The sequence below is a fragment of the Rattus rattus genome, chromosome 2 (assembly GCF_011064425.1).
Source record: "Rattus rattus isolate New Zealand chromosome 2, Rrattus_CSIRO_v1, whole genome shotgun sequence".
NCBI classification, from domain to species: domain Eukaryota; kingdom Metazoa; phylum Chordata; class Mammalia; order Rodentia; family Muridae; genus Rattus; species Rattus rattus.
Window position 1 is genome coordinate 76296386 of NC_046155.1, and position 16599 is coordinate 76312984.

The window sequence follows — 16599 nt, forward strand, 5'->3', positions numbered from 1 at the left end:
TAAGGTTTTTTGTTTTGTTGTTGTTTGTTTGTTGACACAGGTTGTCCTGGAACTCACTCTGTAGACCAGATTGGCCTTGTACTCACAGAGAGATCCAGCTGTCTCTGCTTCCCAAATGCTAGGATTAGAGGTGTGCGCTAACACTGCCTCAAAGGAATTTTCTTTTTAAAATTCTGGCTTTAAGTAGAAGCCAGAAAACAAACAAACAAACAAAAGAAAACACAACTTGGTTGTTGGGGCTGCTTCTGAGAGAGCAGGCTGTGTATGTCACAGCCTGGAAACCTGCTGAGTGCCCTTGGTGGGAGGAAGGCCCACAGGTGTCCAGGCTGGGGGTGTAGGCTGATTTTTTTATATCCTTCCACTCCAGAGCATGCACCTGGGTCCTAGGGGCCACAAAAGGCAAGAAGTTGAATGGGGCTGCACACTGTATAAGGCTGATCCAGGGACACACATGTCATTCCTAATGTCCAGGCAAGCAAAATCAGCACAGAGTTCAGAAGTGACTTCTCCAGGCTGCATAGCCTAGAGCTGCCAGAGCTGGGGTTTACAGCTTACAACCCTAGGTTCCAACAAAAAAAATCTTCTCATTCCAATAGGTATTGTGGGCTCACTCCATCCCCTGCCTGAGGAGAAAAGGTAGTCAGGACCTCATAGGTCCTTGAGGTGGCCCCTGGTAGGGTTGAACTTGGTGATAACGCTGGACCAATCTCTTGACACTGAGTGTGACCACCCCACATTTCTGCAGGGGAGGAGTCAGAGGCTCCCGTCTAAGAGGCACCTGCACACGTATATACACACGTGAGCTCAGGCACACTCATACAGGCCTGACAGTGAACACTGGACATGCATAGGCATGGCTCACAAATGGATGAGTAGTACAACCAATTTCAACTTATCCCCTACTAGCGTACAAATAAATGAGACTTGGCTATGGTTACTTTGTTTGGCTTTGACAACTATTGTGGGGACGGGGGGCTCACTCCTAATCTACTCTTCTAACTGCTGGCCTGACTACCTCTTCAGAAATGTATCCCTGCTGTTTCTCCTGGCCATGTGCTCACGGTCCATCTCCCCTCATGGCGACTTCCTCCTCTCCTCTCCTCCCTCCTTCTCTTCTTGGTCTTTCCTCTCTCCTTCTTCTCCACTTCCAAACAGATAACTCAAAAACCACCTACCTCTAATCCCTCCAGTAATTGGTTGTAGCCAATTTTATTTAACCAATAGTATTAAATTAAGGAACAAGGTTTACACAACCAGTTTGTAAACATGAGAATTCACTCGTAAGCCTAGAACTTTGGGTACTGAATTTAGCATTACAATACATAGCAACCGACCAAACCTCAACACGGATGTGCTAATAACACTCAAGCCACACACACACACACACGCACACACACACACACACACACACACACACACACACACACACACACACACACACTCCTACACATTCACACTGTAAATGTCAGCTCAGAGGCCTACCAAGAGGTCACAGGCTTCTGGTCTCTTCTCATTACCGCTGGCTATTAAATGCTAGCTGTTCTGGGCTCCACTGTCCACAGGTGGAGGGGTCCTGACCACCCACTGGCGGAGATAGCTTCGAGGGGGTCCTTCATCAGTCTCCACAGGGCTGCCACAGTCTGAACCTGCAAAGCCGCTGTCAAATGTGTCCATGTCCAGACCAGGGGGTGAACCTGCTTCACTCTCAGAGCCTCCTTCTAGGGACCCAGTTCTCCAGGGTGGGCCTGCTGTCCAGTCCCCTTCCTTGGCAAAGGACAGCCTCAACCTGTCCAGTAGGCTGCCTGGGGAGCCTCCTAGCCTGAGTCCACTCCCTGAGACACAGCCACAAGACAGAAAAGCAGGGTCTGTGACCAAGAGCAGATCCTCTGCGTTAGGGCCAGACTCTCGGACAGCATCCAGGTTCAGGGCTGGGTAGCCATCATCTTCACAGCTAAAGGGCCAAGCACTCAGGCCCTCTGCATCCCCCACGGTCACTGTGTCAATGGACACCAGACCATATGGCCGGTCTCTCTCCTCACTGTAGGCTGAGACCCCTGGGCACTTGTGACCAGGCTCAGACATTCCATCAAACTCCAGCTGTTCTTCCAGACCCAGCGGCCCCAGGAGCTTCTTCCCCTTGGCTGGATACAACGACAGATGTAAAACTGATGTTGTGGGACTCTGTGGCCCCAGCTCCACGCTGGAGGCCGTGAAAGGGGTATTAACCCATTTCTATGAGAAAGAAACACGTGGTTATGGGCTGGGAACAATGATGTCAGGCATGAACAGATAGAGCCAAAGATAGGTGGGCACGGGAGCATAGAGACAAGCCAGGGACGGAGAAAGCAGAGGAACAAGGAAACCACAGAGAGACAGACAGACAAGACCATGCTGTCTGTGAAACCCCTGCCCAGTGGGTTCCCAATACTGCCTTTCTCTTTCAAAGCCCATGTGCCCACCCTCAGTAAGGACTGATTGCCCTCAGTCTCACATCTACGCTAGTTACCAATACCCCAGTTAAGGAACAGATGGGTGCTGGGACCAGGTTTCTAAGTCCTAAGGTCTTGAGGACATATTCGGGGAGGCGTCTAAGTGTCCCAGTCTCTATTCTGTCTCCCGACATTTCCTGAAGTTTTGCTTATGTGTTCACGCTAGAGTAAACACTCGGTCAGGAGTGAGCCCTGCTCACAACTGTGTCCTCAGTACCTGGCACATAGCAGGTGTACCATAAATATTTATAGGTGGAGTGAATTAGTAACAAGCCATGTAGAAAGGCCTTTGGGGATGCTGGACTGGAGACAGTGATCCTGAAGCCTCAAGGACCCTCTTGCCCCTTACCTACCAGGATATTTCTTATGACAAGAGACCCTCTATTGCATTAGGGAGATCACCCTGCAGAGTAGGACTACAGTTCTGAACATGTTCCCTCAAAAAACAAAAAATTTTTCTGAACCACTACATTTCAATACCCCTGACCTGGAATCACTCCTTAGCTGTGTGGCCTTGAGCTAGACCCTTGACCTCTCTGTGTTGCTTCACACCTCTACAGAAAGGACCCGGTGTCTTGAAGATTAAGTCAGGCAATGTTTGTTTGTTGACAGTGCTTGTCATACAAGAGTAACAGCAACAGCACACAGCAGATAGCCGTGCCAAGCTTCAGGGGTAAGGAAGGGATGTGTGCCTTGCTCTGAAATGCCCACTGGCCACTCCGAGCCTAGATCTCCTCCTAGAGACTCAGGGTTGCAGGGAACCCACACAAGAGCTACTATAAAGGTAAGGCAGCCGGCAAGCTGCACAGTGTCCCTTGGGTGCCCTATAGCTTCTCATCTCCCTGGCCTGCTGCAGGCTCCCTATCGTGATACCACATGCTTTCTTCGGTGTCTTCTGCCCTTTTCGGTTTGTGCCACAGGGCTGGCAGACTCTAGAATGGCAGTAGTAGCAGCTGTACTTGGCCGGGAGAAGGATGCACCACAGAGAAACAAGGCCACCCTAGGAAACCCCAGGCACCCCGCTCATGCCCCCCAGTGCCACCCTGTTTGCTCTAAACTAGAAGTACGTCGTGGTGTGTAAGTCTAAAAGAAGCCCCACACCTGGCAGAATAGGGAAACTGAGGACGGGTTCTAGGTCAGGTTGGGCCTGAGTACTCTGGGCTCACGGAATGGTCTTGGGGTGAAGGTTGGTAGGGTTCCCCCAAAGGGTAAACGATCCAGAGGGTGCATCCAACATGGCTCACCTTGAAGTTCCCGCTGTGCTCCCTGTACAGGGGCTGGAAGAAACTCTCGGGGGTGGGCACCGGTGCCCATATCTTCTTCCATAGCCTGCAAAGAAAAGGAGTGGGCAAAGCCCCTATAGCAGCAAGTAGGAGAGGTCTGGCCTCTCTCCCACAGAAGCAACAATTTCTACTGCCAGGCACCTTCCTGCCTACCCATGAGTAAAACGGAAGCAACAGTCACCCTCACCCCCAAGCTTCCTGCAGATGTTCAAGTTCCTGCCTCTGCCATCTATTGTGGCCTGGGCACATGCTGCCCTCTGGGGCCTCGACTTCCTCCTCATCCGCCATGATGGGCTGGAGCTGACAGTCACTTATCAAAGGACATAGTATCCTGCCATGGCACTTGTACCAGGGCAGTACATTTTAAATCAGCGACCTCCTTTTCCATGGCACCCAGAGCAACGGTCCTGTGTGTAAACACAGCAGCTCACCTTCCAGCTGAAACGGAGAGCTGGGGAGGGGATGGAGGACTACCCCCTCTGCCTCAAAGTTCATTCCCTGGGCAAAGTCACAACCGAGGTCTCCATAAAGAACACAACGTTTCTACCCCACCCTCGCCACTCCACAGTCATGTGACTTTGGGCAAGTAACTTGACTGCTCTGTGCTTCAGTTTCCCCCATTTGAAAAGTTAAAGTGTCTGTAGTGTGCCAACCTCACAGGGCAGCCATGGACCTGGGGCAGAAGTTCTACACAGTGTCTAGCAAATGGAGCACACACTACTCGTTAGTGTTAGCGCTCTCACCAAGTCCCCTGGCCAGAGTAGGTCTTGGTTGGAGAGGCTGTGGCCCAGGCTGACCCTTTCTCTGCCTCCCTGAGCCCCTGGCCTCACCTCCAAGGCAGATGGTTCTTCAGACCCATGAAAACCAGGACAAGGATCAAGACAGCCAGGAGCAGCAGTATGTGAGGGTCCCAGCCTGCCTCGGGCTCTGCACAGAGAACAAACCACGGGTCCAACAGAAAAGCCTTCCAGAAGTACGTGGGTGGGTGTGCTGGCAATGGTGGGGTGGGGTGGAGGGCTGGAAGGAAGCTGGGTTTGGACCCCTCCCTTCGGAGTTTGGGTGTGAAATGACCCCTCCCCCAAAGGCTCCTGTGTCAGAGGTATGGTCCCAGCATGGGCTGCTACTGGAAGGTGGTGGGACATTTAGAAGTCAGGGTCTAGTGGGAGGAAATTAGGTCATTAGAGACACACTGAAAGGATATTGGCATCCCAGACCCTCTCCATCTTTATGTCTTGACCACCATGAAGTAAGTAAGCTCCCCACAATGCAACAGGGCTTTGTAATCATGAGCCAACCCTTCTGAAACCATAAACTAAAATAACTGTTTTATTCTATAGACTGGATTAAATCAGGTATTTTATTCTTATTCCAGTCAAATGTTGTCATCTCTAAGCCTTAATTTCCTCTTCTATAAAATGGGGCAATGGCTTTCCCTTCAGAGTTAGGAGTCCTTCCCATCAAAAGAAGCAGCTCCCCTCACAATAATGAGTGGTTGCAACAGGGGATGAATAACTGAGCACAAACTTCCCAGCCATGCTGGAACTCTCAGGGCTTATGAAGCAGCAGCAGGACAAGGTTTAGTACCAGGAGTGGGGTGTCCTACCAGCATCCTACTTACCCTCAGCCTGGGTCTGAAAGATGATGGGGTCACTCCACTCACTCCAGGTCCCCCTGAATAAAGTGCCTGGCTGAGGTGCTGCCCGCACCTGCAGCTGGTAGCTAGAATCTTTCTGGAACTCTTGAGGGAGAAGAGAGATGTTTCTCGAGTCCACTGAGATCAACTTGGTCACCGGCCTCTGCCAGGACATAAGAAACAGGACACTCTGTAGTCACTCAGCTCATCAGTAAAGCACAAAGTCCTTCCACTGGAGTCACACCAGGCAGGCCCCACAAAGAGCATACATCTCTGTCTAGAGCTGTCTAGAAAAAGAGCTCCCTCTCTGTGGCAATAGCTTGACCACCAACCATCAATGTCTTGGGAGCAACCACGGACACCTCTACATGTCCTGACTAGAAGCTCCACAGACGTGAGCCTCTGGGCTCCCTGTCTCAAATGACAAAGGACATACTTAACAGTGGGCCTTTTTGGAAGTCCCTAGTTACAGCCATCTTGTCAATGGATGGCTATAAATGTCTCCCTGGGAACATTCTAGATGATGCCCTTTATAGAAATCCTCAACCAGGCCATTCTAGTTCTGTCTAAACAGTGAACCATTCTGGAAACTTCCAGCTGGGCACTCCACATTCAAAGTAAACGGAATGCCCCCAAACTTGCCCCACTGTGACTGAGGTGGACTGTCGGGAAGGAGTCAGGGTGGAGATGTAGCGAGGGGTTCCCTGGCCCGGGGAGAAGGAAGGAGGGAGCTGCATGCTGGGAAGGAATGCTAAGCCTGGTTCCCTGTGCCACTATGCTGGGACCTGCCTGGACATCCCTGTAGCTCCCACCCTAAAGCCCTACCACCTCACCACAGCATAGGGGTCTCTGAGGTTCCGATACTGCAGCTCATATTGTAGCTTGCCCCTCAGCACGTAGTTGGAGGGTTCTTCATAAATTGAGTCCCAGGAGATATCATATCGTCCTGAGAAGGTCACAGTCACATTCAAGGGGGGAGCTGGCTTGACTTGGAAGAAGACCCAGAAAGATGAAGCAGGGTAAGAATCTGCAGGCAGCAGAATCCCTCCTCACAGTCCCCAAAGGCCGCTGGATAACTTTGAACAAAGCACTCCGTGGCCACAGCCCCTGTTTGCCTGGATTAGATCTAGTCACTGCAGGCAGGTGACTGAAACAGTGACACAGGACTGGGGACAGTGGGGAAGGAAAGAACAACTCCCAGGCTTAAAGGCTGGAGTCAGGACTGGGGACAGGCGCACAGAGAAAGATCCTCTGTCCTTTCTTGGTAGAAAAGAAAAACGAAAAGCAAAACAGTGAGAGCTGGGAATCCAAACGGCTGAGGAAGTTTCAGGTCTAATATTAGTGTCTAATGCAGAAACTTCCTAAGCAAGGTGCCCACTGGATTCTGTTGCTTTCAATTTCCCTCCCATAGAAGGGACCCCGTACCACACAGAGATGCATACATGTAAACATAAAATATTCCTATGTGTATATGTGTATACAGATACGCACACTGCTATGTGCCAAAGCTGCTGCCTGCCTCAGATCCTTCCTTTCCCAGCCTGGGCTCTGTAGACAGCTACAGCCAGGCCCATCCTGGGGCCTTCCTAACCTTAGGCCCCTCCCATCTAGCTGCGAGGATTCCGAGGATTGGTGCTCATACTAAGAGCAAAATCCTAGGGAGTCATGTATAAAGGGTCTTTACAAGGTAAACCTTGTTTGGGGTCAGGCAGAGAGGGAGGGCTGAGCTGGGTCCTGTCCCACACCCTTCTAAGCCTCTAATGTTCCTCATGGGCATTTAGCCCAATTCCCATATCAAAGCATCACACCCCAGTTAAAAGCTGTGCATCTCAAAAGGACACTCCAAAGACAGTAGTGAGAAGAGCTTGCTCTGAGGTCACAGAAAGGTCCTAGGTCCCCCTCCGCTTGGGGCCCATGGTACTCACTGCTCTCAGCCAGGACAAAGCTGCCACACTCTTGGGAGCTGTTGCTAGACTGGTCCATCATGTTGACAATGAAAACGTCATCGGACATGAATTGAGACAAGCGCATATGGCACGTGTACCACATATGTGTGGTGTTGTGGCCAGACCTGTGCAGGCTGCAGGATGTTTCTTTGTCATGAAGTTCCTCGTATTCATCTTGCCTTCGGGAACAGAGTAGCCAGTCATGGCTGGGGACAGTGGAGTTCAGTGCCCAGGGCAGGACAGTAATTCAAAGCATGAGGCTGAGAGGGGCTGGAGGTAGGGCTGAGGGTCAAGGTCCAACCAGCCCCCATCCCATGGTCAGTCCCCTCCCTACAGCATCCGGCAAGCTGAGGACGAGACACTCACTATCTTGCCCTTTGGAAATCTGGGCCCAACCTGTTCCTGTTGGTCACAATGGGTAGACTGCTAAGTTACAGGAAGCCTGGGGCAGGTTTTCTCTCCTTTCTGCCCTCCACCACCGAACACCCGCAGCTCTGTGCTCAGAGGTGAGTAAAGCGTATTTCTCTGCTCTGACAGATTTTCCCAGGGACATTGGTCAGGTGGAGCAGTGGGAAATGCTTTGGCCCTTTAAGTCTCACTGAGCAGCAAGGACGGGGTTTAGAGTATATATAGAAGTCCAGGGACATTTACTTTCTTCCTACCTAAACATGACCACCCTCCAGGATCAATTCCTATCTGCCACCTTACTCAGCTGTTCACTGAATTTCCTAAAATGCAAACCTTGCCCAACAGTCTTCTCCAAGCCCGCCTCCAGCCTCTGTAACGTACTCCAGCACCGTAACGGCTGTCTGAAGGTATTGCTTCTCCTCTGCTGTCTTGAGACCCAATCCTCTCAGTGTAGCAGCCAGAGGGGCCTTCGAGGCTCCCTACCACCAGCTGCCTTCCCCATGGAGCACAGATGGCTCTTGCACAACCACTGACTTCGGTGTCTCCAATTTTCCCTCCCGCCGGTGTACTCTGCTCAGATCACAGTCAGCTGGCACCGTAAGCAAGAGCTTACACTCGCAGCGTTTGCTCCCCCCATGACCTTTGCACGTGCTGTGTCCTCTGCCGTGATGCTCTGGTCAGCCGTCTGACCATCCCTGACTCCCCAGCCTGCAGTATTGAGTCTTGTTTTCGTCCTCAGCCCCCACAACACGTCTGGCAAAAACTTTGTTTAAAGTGGATGAACACATGAAGGACAAGTGGTCTCTAGCCTAAAACAGCGTGTGGGATCGTAAGCGCACTGGCTGAGAATTTGAGCTGGTGGCTAAACCTCACTGAACTTCAGTATCCTCAACTGGAACATTTCAGGATTGTTTTTTTTTTTTTTTTTTTTTTTTTTCCGGAGCTGGGGACCGAACCCAGGGCCTTGCGCTTCCTAGGCAAGCGCTCTACCACTGAGCTAAATCCCCAACCCGTTCAGGATTGTTTATAGAGAACACAGCACCTAGTCAGTGCTTAGAAGGTCACTGGGAACTGGCCATCCCAGGACTGCTAACGCAGGAAGGTCTGTGAGGGAAAGCCTGTCAGACCTGTGAGCTTGGTTATCTCAGCTCACAGTCTTGGTGGCTGACATTTCTGGTGGAAGGAGTGGGCCCTTGCTTGTAGCTAAGTTTGCTCCTGAGTATGCCTCAGGTTAGCTCAGCCTAGGGCTCAGGAGGCCTTCACATCCTGTCATCCTCTCCGAGCAGCTCCTCAGGGCTGGAGGCATGGTTACTCACCAGGTGAGACTGAGTATGCTAGGGTTGGGGCTCCATGTCTCCAGGACACAGGTGATGGTCCAGAGGTAGTCAGTGTAGCAGGTGAGGTCCAGGCAGCTCCAACCTGGAGGGGTAACAGAGAGGCCTTTTGGGGTGAGACGCAGTGGAAAGGCTTTGGCAGGTTGTCTGAGGCTGAGGACGAGCTTGGGCAGAGTCATAGGCTGGCGTGAAAGCCTGGGACACAGGGACTCTCGTCATCTAGAGTTCTTTGTGCAAGTTCCAACCTCTCGAGACTAGTCACGGTGATGAGGTCCTTCTAATGTGGAACTGGGCCCTATATTTGGTCCCAAGACCACTGTCCCTTGTAGGGTAATAAACTCTGAATCCAGTTACAGGCAAAGAACAGATAAACCCCGAGGTCAGGGTGAGTGGCACAGGGTCTTGAGCTCATAGCCCCGTCCAGGAGGGGAGGGGTTAGGGAAGACGCTGAAAGAGTGGAGAAGACTTCAGCAGTTTGCAGAAAAGTTGACTGTGCTGCATAGCTACCAAGATGAATGCTGCAGCAGGCGCTGGGCTGGAAGAGTCACCTCTCCCCCACTTTCTCCCCCTCCTCTCGATTACTCTTCCCCACCCCTCCCCACCTCTCCTCCACTCTTCCCTCACCCTCTCCCACTCCTTCCCCTCCTCTCCCCACCCTCTCCCCCACCTGTCTCCCCACCCTCTCCCCCACCTGTCCCCCACCCTCTCTCTACCCTCTCCCCCACCCTTTCCCCCTACCACCCCAACCATTTGTTTCCTTTGCAAATGACAGGTCCAGCGGGCATGGGACACATCTGCTTTCATAAGCATTTGGGGAACAGAGGCAGGTGGATTCCTAGTTTAAGACCAGCCTAGCTACACAGCCAGATCCTGTCTCAAAGGGAAAGAAAAAGTATCAGACTAATTATGAAATAAAAATAACATAGAATTGACAGAGCAGTGAGCTGAGGCAGGAGGATTACAAATACGTACCAAAACCTTGTCTCCAAAGCTCAAAAATGAATGAATGAATGAATGAATGAATGAATGAACTAGCAGCAGCACAACGAGTGCCTGGGCCCTGGTAAAATTAGGAGGTATGTGCTCCATCAATGCTCAGGCCACAGAGCATGTGAGGAGGTGGGGCCTCTGAAGAAGCAGAGGCCCCAGGCTGAGCTCCTAAGCGGGTTATGAGTGGCTGGAGGGACCAGACTTCTTCCTGCCCACAGCCCGCCTCACACCATGAAAACAAGAGGCTCAGCACCGAGCTAGAACGAGATGGCTGGACTCTGAGGGCGTTAGAGCTTCCTAAACTGAGCACCCAGCCCTAAGATACACTTTTGGCCCTGCACACGCATGTTCACGTGCGGGTTGGAGACAGAGGCCTTCCTCAGTCTTTCTCAGCCTGGTTCACTGAGACAGGCTCTCTCGCCCAGCCTGGGGCTCACTGGCTTGGCTAAGCGGCCTGTCCAGCCTGCCCCTGGGATCTGCCTCCACCTCCCCAATTCAGGGACAGCAAATGCTCTCCGTCCCTTCCGTGGGCCTTGATGCTGGAACGACAAGCACATCGCCAGAGCCATCGGCGCCCTGCCCATGCATCTGCTCCTTATATGTTGTCTTAGTGGCACTGGAGTCAGGCAGTCACTCACAGGGTGGCCACAGGGTCTGTGTTCTCCCTGAACCTCTGTCTCTCCACTGATGGCAACACAGCCAGGCCCCCCAGGAGGAGCAGGAGATGACATTCTAGTCTCAGTGACTAGGGCCTGATATCCAGCCCCACCCCTTCTCCCCGATGCAGGAATCACAGGGGTTTCCAAAGCAGGCAGGGTGTCTCAAACAGAAAGGGAAGTCAAGGGTCATGCCTGCTTCCTACGGGAACTAAAGTACTGGATATTTCTGTAAAACCCAGAGCAAATTTGCTGAGTCTGCAGAGAGTCGAGTTCCCCTCACCCTAGGTAGCTTGAACATCCTCTTATTTCCTGGCTCTTGAGGGGGAGCACTGCTGAACTGAATGCACTAATGCTGAACTGAGCACTGAATGCCCTAAACAGGATTCTTGACCTGCAGTTCTGATGCCTTTCCTCAGGGCCTGCCAACAGAATTCTAGCTTCTCTCTCTCCACCTCCCTTCTCCTCCAGCCTACTGAGGGTTCATGACCCAAGTGAAAGTCTTGCACAAACAGAAGGTTAGACCAAGGGCAGGACTTCCATCCCACGATGGTAGAGAGCCTTTCTGTTTACTGGAGCCGTTTGGCTCCATGGGTTCTGGTCAAAGGAAAACGAGGCATTCAGCTTTGGTAGACAGAGGCTGTAGACTGTGAGTTGTTGGCCAGCAGCCATGACCAGGAGCCTACAACACCATGTGGGCCCTGCTCAGCTTTATGGGAGGAGATGGTCCCCATCTGTCCTGCAATCATGGTGCTGAGACTTACCTCCATGGAGAATCAATAGGAGTAAGGCAGCAGCCAGGCCCCGTGGCATGCTGTGTCCCAAACCTGCAAGAAAAGTGTGTGGTATATGTGGTGAACCAGCCGAGGCCATATACTGAGTGGCTTCCCAACCCAGGGTCTGTCCCTGCCACATCAAAAGAACTAGTCCAAAGCTTACAAAGAAGACCCCTCTTGAATACTAAAGATGAGGTTAGCCCATGGGGGAGGGGGAGGCAGGGAGGGATTCTTATTCAAACAGGAAGCCCAGGGTAGCCTACAGTGGCACACTAGGGAAGCCAGGGCACCACACAAAGTTGCTGAGAGCCCCTGGCTGGCTGAGATAGGAAAGGGCCCCTGTAGGATCAAGGGGGTATTAATGCTGTGGGCAGAAGGGTAACCATAGGTGGACAAACCAGGCTTGTCCTGCCCTTTGCCTGTAGAAGTGCTAGTTCAGGGAGATCGCCTGTTCAGGAGCCTCATGCAGGCCAGTTCCTCCAGTGTGGAGCAAGGACCAGGGCCTTGAAGGAAGGTGGCCCAGGCATGAATCAGGTCAGACCCGTGGTTTTTTTAGACACTATCTCAGACCTCACAATGAGACTACATTTCATCTGGGGTTCCCCCAAGTCCAACAGCACTGAGGAGCCTATCAGACCATCATCAAAGAAGCAGTATAAAGGACCAAGGTTCAAATAGCCAGCTGTGTGGCTCCAGGCCAGCCTCTTGCTATCTCTGGGCCTCATAAAATGAAGCAATGAGGGCCTGTCTAGAGCTTTGTGACAATTCAAGCAACTGGTGTGCCGAGAAAGCTGAGGGTAGGCTCTGACACACGGCGTGCGCAGGGCTGACTGGGCTAGAACAGAGTCCACAAGGTTCCAGAGCAGAACAGCAAGATTGGGGCTTGCAAAATGCTCCACTTTCAAATTACTCAATGTTTTTTTCTATAAATGGTCTTAAACATTTTATTCCAACCCCATTCTAAAAATTAACATTCGTGGTTGTACATTTTTTTCCTGCAGGGGTGTGTTTCCCCCTGCCCACCCCTCTCCACTTGAGACAGAATCTTAACTATGTAACCAAGACTGATCGTGACCATCTGAACTTCCTGCTTCAGCCTTATAACTATTGTAATTATAGTCATTATTATGACATCAGTATTAGAATAAAATATTATGGAAAATGTCAGTTCAACCTGCTTTGAGTAACACTGATCTTGGGTGGCCCCCACCTTCACAAGCCCTGGGGTGTGGTTTGTGTCACACACACACACACACACACACACACACACCACACACACTTTGTGTGTTAGAAACCTAACACCCAGATCGTACTTTAATAGAACGGAGGGAATCAGGATTAGCTGACGTCATGAGGGTGGAACCTGTGATGTACAGGAACGGAACTCAGTGTTCCAGCATTTGCCTAAACGTAGGTGAGTCCCCGCTTTCTGCCTCCAGCATTGAAAATGAAAGGCAAGTGGGGAGAAGGACATGGAGGGAAGGAAGGGAGAGAGATCCAAGCTGGTGCATTTGCTGTGCCTCCAGGTATAGCAATCCACCAGGCTGTGGTGGTACACATGCCCTTGGCTCCCCAGACACCAGACCCTCAGCTAAATACATGTCCTTCTCATTCCCAGTGTCCGCTGTTTCGTTGCAGCATCAGACTGAGCACAGGCCCCTCCCCCGCCCCTGATACCACACTCTGACGAGGTGAGCTCTGACCATAGAAGGGTTGCTCCAAGCCTGCTCCTCGGACCAAAGCCCCCGCAGAGCAGAACTCTGTGTCACATCTCAGCCAGAGGGAAAGTAGAAATCCTCCTGTCCTTTGTCAAGAGCCTCTTCTCTTCCACTCCATACCTCAGCTCTGCACAGGTCACAGGCAGAGCTCTCCTTGCCTGAGTTGGCAATCCTCACAGCGTGCTCCCTAAACCGCAGCCCCTCTGCATGGTCCACAGATGAGGCCTGGCTTGTCCCAGTGTGCCCTGCCACAGCGACCAGATAGGGTAAGACACGAGCTCAGGGAAGCAAGTGGCAGACAGCTTGGCCTCATCTCTAGATTTCTGATATTGATGCTTTTCTGGGCACCTACCAGAAATCTGCAGACACCTTGGTCATTTCTTAGTGATGTGCATTGGCTCATGGTTTCAGGGGTTCGGCCTGTCCCAACAGGAAGGTGTGGTGGAGTGGTGATAAGGGTGCTTGGCGGAGGCATTTCTCCTCGGGATGGCCCACAAAGCAGGGAGCAAGGCAGGGAACAGGGTGGGTATCGCCCCCAGAGACCTACTTCCTTCATCCAGGCTCCACCCCTAAATGTTCCTATCAAACATTTAAATATATGACACTGTAGAAGACACTTCAGATTCAAGCCACAACAGCAGGGCTACATTAAGAACACGAATCAGGTTATATCTGATGTCCATATGTAAACCTTTACATTTACACCAACCCAAAACCCCTATTCCCCCATACTGTGTTAGTTATATTTCTGTATGCTTTTTCCTGGCATAGCAAAGTGGAGGAGGGGCTCAGTATTCAGTTGATCTCTGATCTGCCAATGGACCTCAGTTGCTTGCTAAGAGCAGCCAGTGGGGAGCCGGGTGTCGGGGGTAAGCCGTACCCACTCCTTCTGAGCTCCTACAGCTGTTCTCCTGTGCTTTCTGTTTCTGTGATAAACACCATGACCAAAAGCAACTTGTGGCGAAGGGGTTTATTTCAGCTTACAACCCTCAGGTCACACTCCATCACTGAGAGAAGTAAGAGGCAGGAACCTAGAGGCACGATCTGATGTAGAGGCCATGGAGGGGTGCTGCTTACTGGATTGCTCCCCCATGGCTTGCCCAGCCTGCTTTCTTTCATAACCCAGGACCACCTGCCCAGGGGATGACACTACCCATGGTGGGCTGTGTCCTCCCACATCAATCATTAATCAATAAAATGTCCTACAGGCTGCCTACATCAATCTGATGGAGGCGTTCTCTAAATTGAGGTTTTTCTCTTTCCAAATAACTCTAGTTTGTGTCAAGTTGACAAAAACCTAAGTAGCACAGTCCCCTATCCCAAACACCACAGTCCCAGTGCCTGGCTGCCTCTGTAGATCCTGAGCCAGCTCCCTGAACCACAGTCCTTCCTATCCTAACATGCTGCTTTGTGGTCCGTCTCCTCTAGTCGGCTGGGCTAGAATGTTCTAGAACCACCGCCACCACCTTCAGGGTTTTCATGACCCTATCTCTACTTACTAACTTTAACTTGCTGATCACTGTTGTACTCTAACAAACTCGTGTCAAAATAAAATAGTGCATTACTAGCACAGCTAACCAGGATGAAGCCAAGAGGTGGTGGGCAGCATGCTGGGTAAGCACGCTATGGAGCTGGCCCGGCCTCAGTTCAAACCCAGGCTGTGTGAGTCCCTGACCTTCATCTGTAAGTACCAATGATAAAGGAACCATTCTGTCAGAGCCCTTGGGAAATTAACCTGGTGCTTATAAATACCTGTAACAGCCGCAGGCACAGGGTAGATGCTACATGTTTCTGTTTTTAATTATACTGTGTGTGCATGTGTGTGTGTGTGTATGCGTGTGTGCACATGCCATAGCACACATAAAAAAGTCAGACAACAACCTGCAAAAGCTGGTTCTCTCCTTCCACTGTGGGTCCCAGATATTGAACTCAGGTCATCCAGCTAAGCACCTTACCTACTGAACCATCATCTCATGGGCCCACATAATAGTTTCTTAAGCAAATCGCAACCAACTTTCTGAAAAGCTAGCCCGCAACTGTGAGATATAACATTAGGATATAACTGTGAGCTGAAAAAAATTAAGCCTAGTCATGCCACCTTCCTGATACTCCAGGAATTGGGGGTCCCCTCTGCTTATCTTTAAAAAGTGGGAGAGAGGGCTAGAGGATGGCTCAGTGGTTCAGAGCAAGATGGACCAAAGGGAGAGTTCAATTCCCAGCAACCACATGGTGGCAACCATCTGTAATGGGATCCTGCCCTCTTCTGGTCTGACAGTGACTTTTCACCACATACATGGAATAAATAAAAAATCTTAAAAAAAAAAAAAAAAAAAGTGGGAGAGAGACGTGTTGAAGATGGGCGAGACCAAATGGAGATGCTGGCACTCTGCACTGATAGCTCTTTCACCCTCTTGCTCTGGGGTCTGAGGACTTAGGGATGCTGCACCAAGAGAGATGTCCCCATCACTCTTTTTCCATATTCTTGGCACCCAAAGGGGTCTTCTGGTCATGCTGGTCTCTTTACCCTGACTTCTCTCCTGGGATGCACATGAGGCCTGTAAGAAGGCAGGCGGTATTCCAAGAGCTTCCGCATACCCTCACAGTAGGTGTGCTGAAGTTGGCTGTGAGTGCTGCGTGCACGATTGCATGGGGCATAGCAGGGTGTTTATCGGGCCCCAGGGCTGGGGTTGGGATGAAGCAGAGGAGTAGCTAACCACATTTCAGGAACTCGAAGGGAAGTGGAGAAGGTCAGGGGGAACAAATGAAGGCCTCAGAGCACTCTAAGAGCCTAATCTCTCAGGGAGCAAAGAAATGCAAATAAAACCACACCGGCTTACCTGGGGCATTTTATCAGATTGGCCTGGAACAAAAGGTCGTTCACAGTCTGATACACTGGAACTGCCATTCACAGGCCAGGGAGAGGTGATTGGTCTGGAAAATTGTTTTGTGTGACCTAATGAACGTGGACAGCAACTTCCCTCAGAGCCAGCCACGCCATGCTCACAGGACAAACTTAGAATCAGCTGTCCCAAGCAGACGCTGTGTGTCTATCAGAAGGAAATGAAAAATCTATCTGGATAGCATCAGCTTCATTCAAAGGCTCCTTGTCTTCATTCACAGTGCCTGGAGTTCCATTAAAGTGACAGGGGAGCTGTGTACAGAGCCCGTGACCAGCAAGGCCGAGCACGGGGCAACAGCACAGCACAGTGACTGAGAGTCTGCCCAGTTACAGTCACTGCAGTGGTCCTACCTGAGGGTTCCTGGAGCCTGGAGTGATGGCACACACCTTTAATGTTAGCACCAGGGAGGCGGAGGCAAATGGATCTCCGTGAGTTCGAGGCCAGCCAGGGTTACATAGTGAGACCC

General features: G+C 51.2%; 1 protein-coding gene across 1 annotated transcript; it reads right to left on the reverse strand.

Moving 5' to 3' along the window:
* Window positions 1–1193: 1193 nt before the first annotated feature.
* On the reverse strand, window positions 1194–11740 carry Il21r (interleukin 21 receptor). Its single transcript, XM_032892691.1, has 8 exons — window positions 11504–11740; window positions 9076–9178; window positions 7331–7530; window positions 6239–6393; window positions 5391–5568; window positions 4603–4699; window positions 3734–3818; window positions 1194–2232 (listed from the first exon to the last, which is right to left on the reverse strand). The coding sequence occupies exons 1-8, from the start codon at window positions 11652–11654 to the stop codon at window positions 1534–1536; spliced, it is 1668 nt and encodes a 555-aa protein (XP_032748582.1). The 5' UTR covers window positions 11655–11740; the 3' UTR covers window positions 1194–1533.
* Window positions 11741–16599: the final 4859 nt, after the last annotated feature.

Excerpts from the sequence above, each read along its gene's own strand:
- Il21r (XM_032892691.1), bottom strand. The coding sequence starts at position 11,654 with ATGTGGCAGGGACAGACCCTGGGTTGGGAAGCCACTCAGTATATGGCC. Across the intron at positions 7,531-9,075 it reads AGCATACTCAGTCTCACCTG|GCAAGATGAATACGAGGAAC; the intron begins GTGAGTAACCAT and ends CTGTTCCCGAAG. Across the intron at positions 2,233-3,733 it reads AGCACAGCGGGAACTTCAAG|AAATGGGTTAATACCCCTTT; the intron begins GTGAGCCATGTT and ends TCTTTCTCATAG.